This window comes from Merops nubicus, unplaced genomic scaffold (assembly GCF_000691845.1).
Source record: "Merops nubicus isolate BGI_N331 unplaced genomic scaffold, ASM69184v1 scaffold33847, whole genome shotgun sequence".
Taxonomy (NCBI): domain Eukaryota; kingdom Metazoa; phylum Chordata; class Aves; order Coraciiformes; family Meropidae; genus Merops; species Merops nubicus.
The window spans coordinates 1-240 of NW_008622838.1; the positions used below are offsets into that span (position 1 = coordinate 1).

The following is a 240-nucleotide window of genomic DNA, read 5'->3' on the forward strand; positions in this document are numbered from 1 at the left end:
GGGGGCGCGGCGCTGACCGGCCTCTGCCCGCAGGAAGAAGAAGAAAGCGAAGGAGAAGGCCCAGATCCTGGAGCAGATCGTGAGCAGCAAGAAGCAGGAGGAGGAGAAGAAGCGCGGCCTGGACAAGCGGACCCCGGCGCAGGTGGCCTACGAGAAGATGCAGGAGAAGCGGGTAAGGTTGGCCTGCCCGGGGCAGACCCCGTCTGGGGGGTCCCGGAGGGATTTCCCAACCCAAAGCGA

General features: G+C 65.8%; 1 protein-coding gene across 1 annotated transcript in view; it reads left to right on the forward strand.

The window, feature by feature from the left end:
* Positions 1 to 22: 22 nt before the first annotated feature.
* FAM32A (family with sequence similarity 32, member A) overlaps positions 23 to 240 on the forward strand; it is a gene marked incomplete at its 5' end in the record, with an annotated part of 580 nt that continues 362 nt past the window's right edge. Inside the window, one exon of the mRNA XM_008944927.1 lies at positions 23 to 172. Within this exon, the coding sequence (XP_008943175.1) occupies positions 23 to 172 (150 nt within the window). The remainder of the gene's footprint in view (positions 173 to 240) is intronic.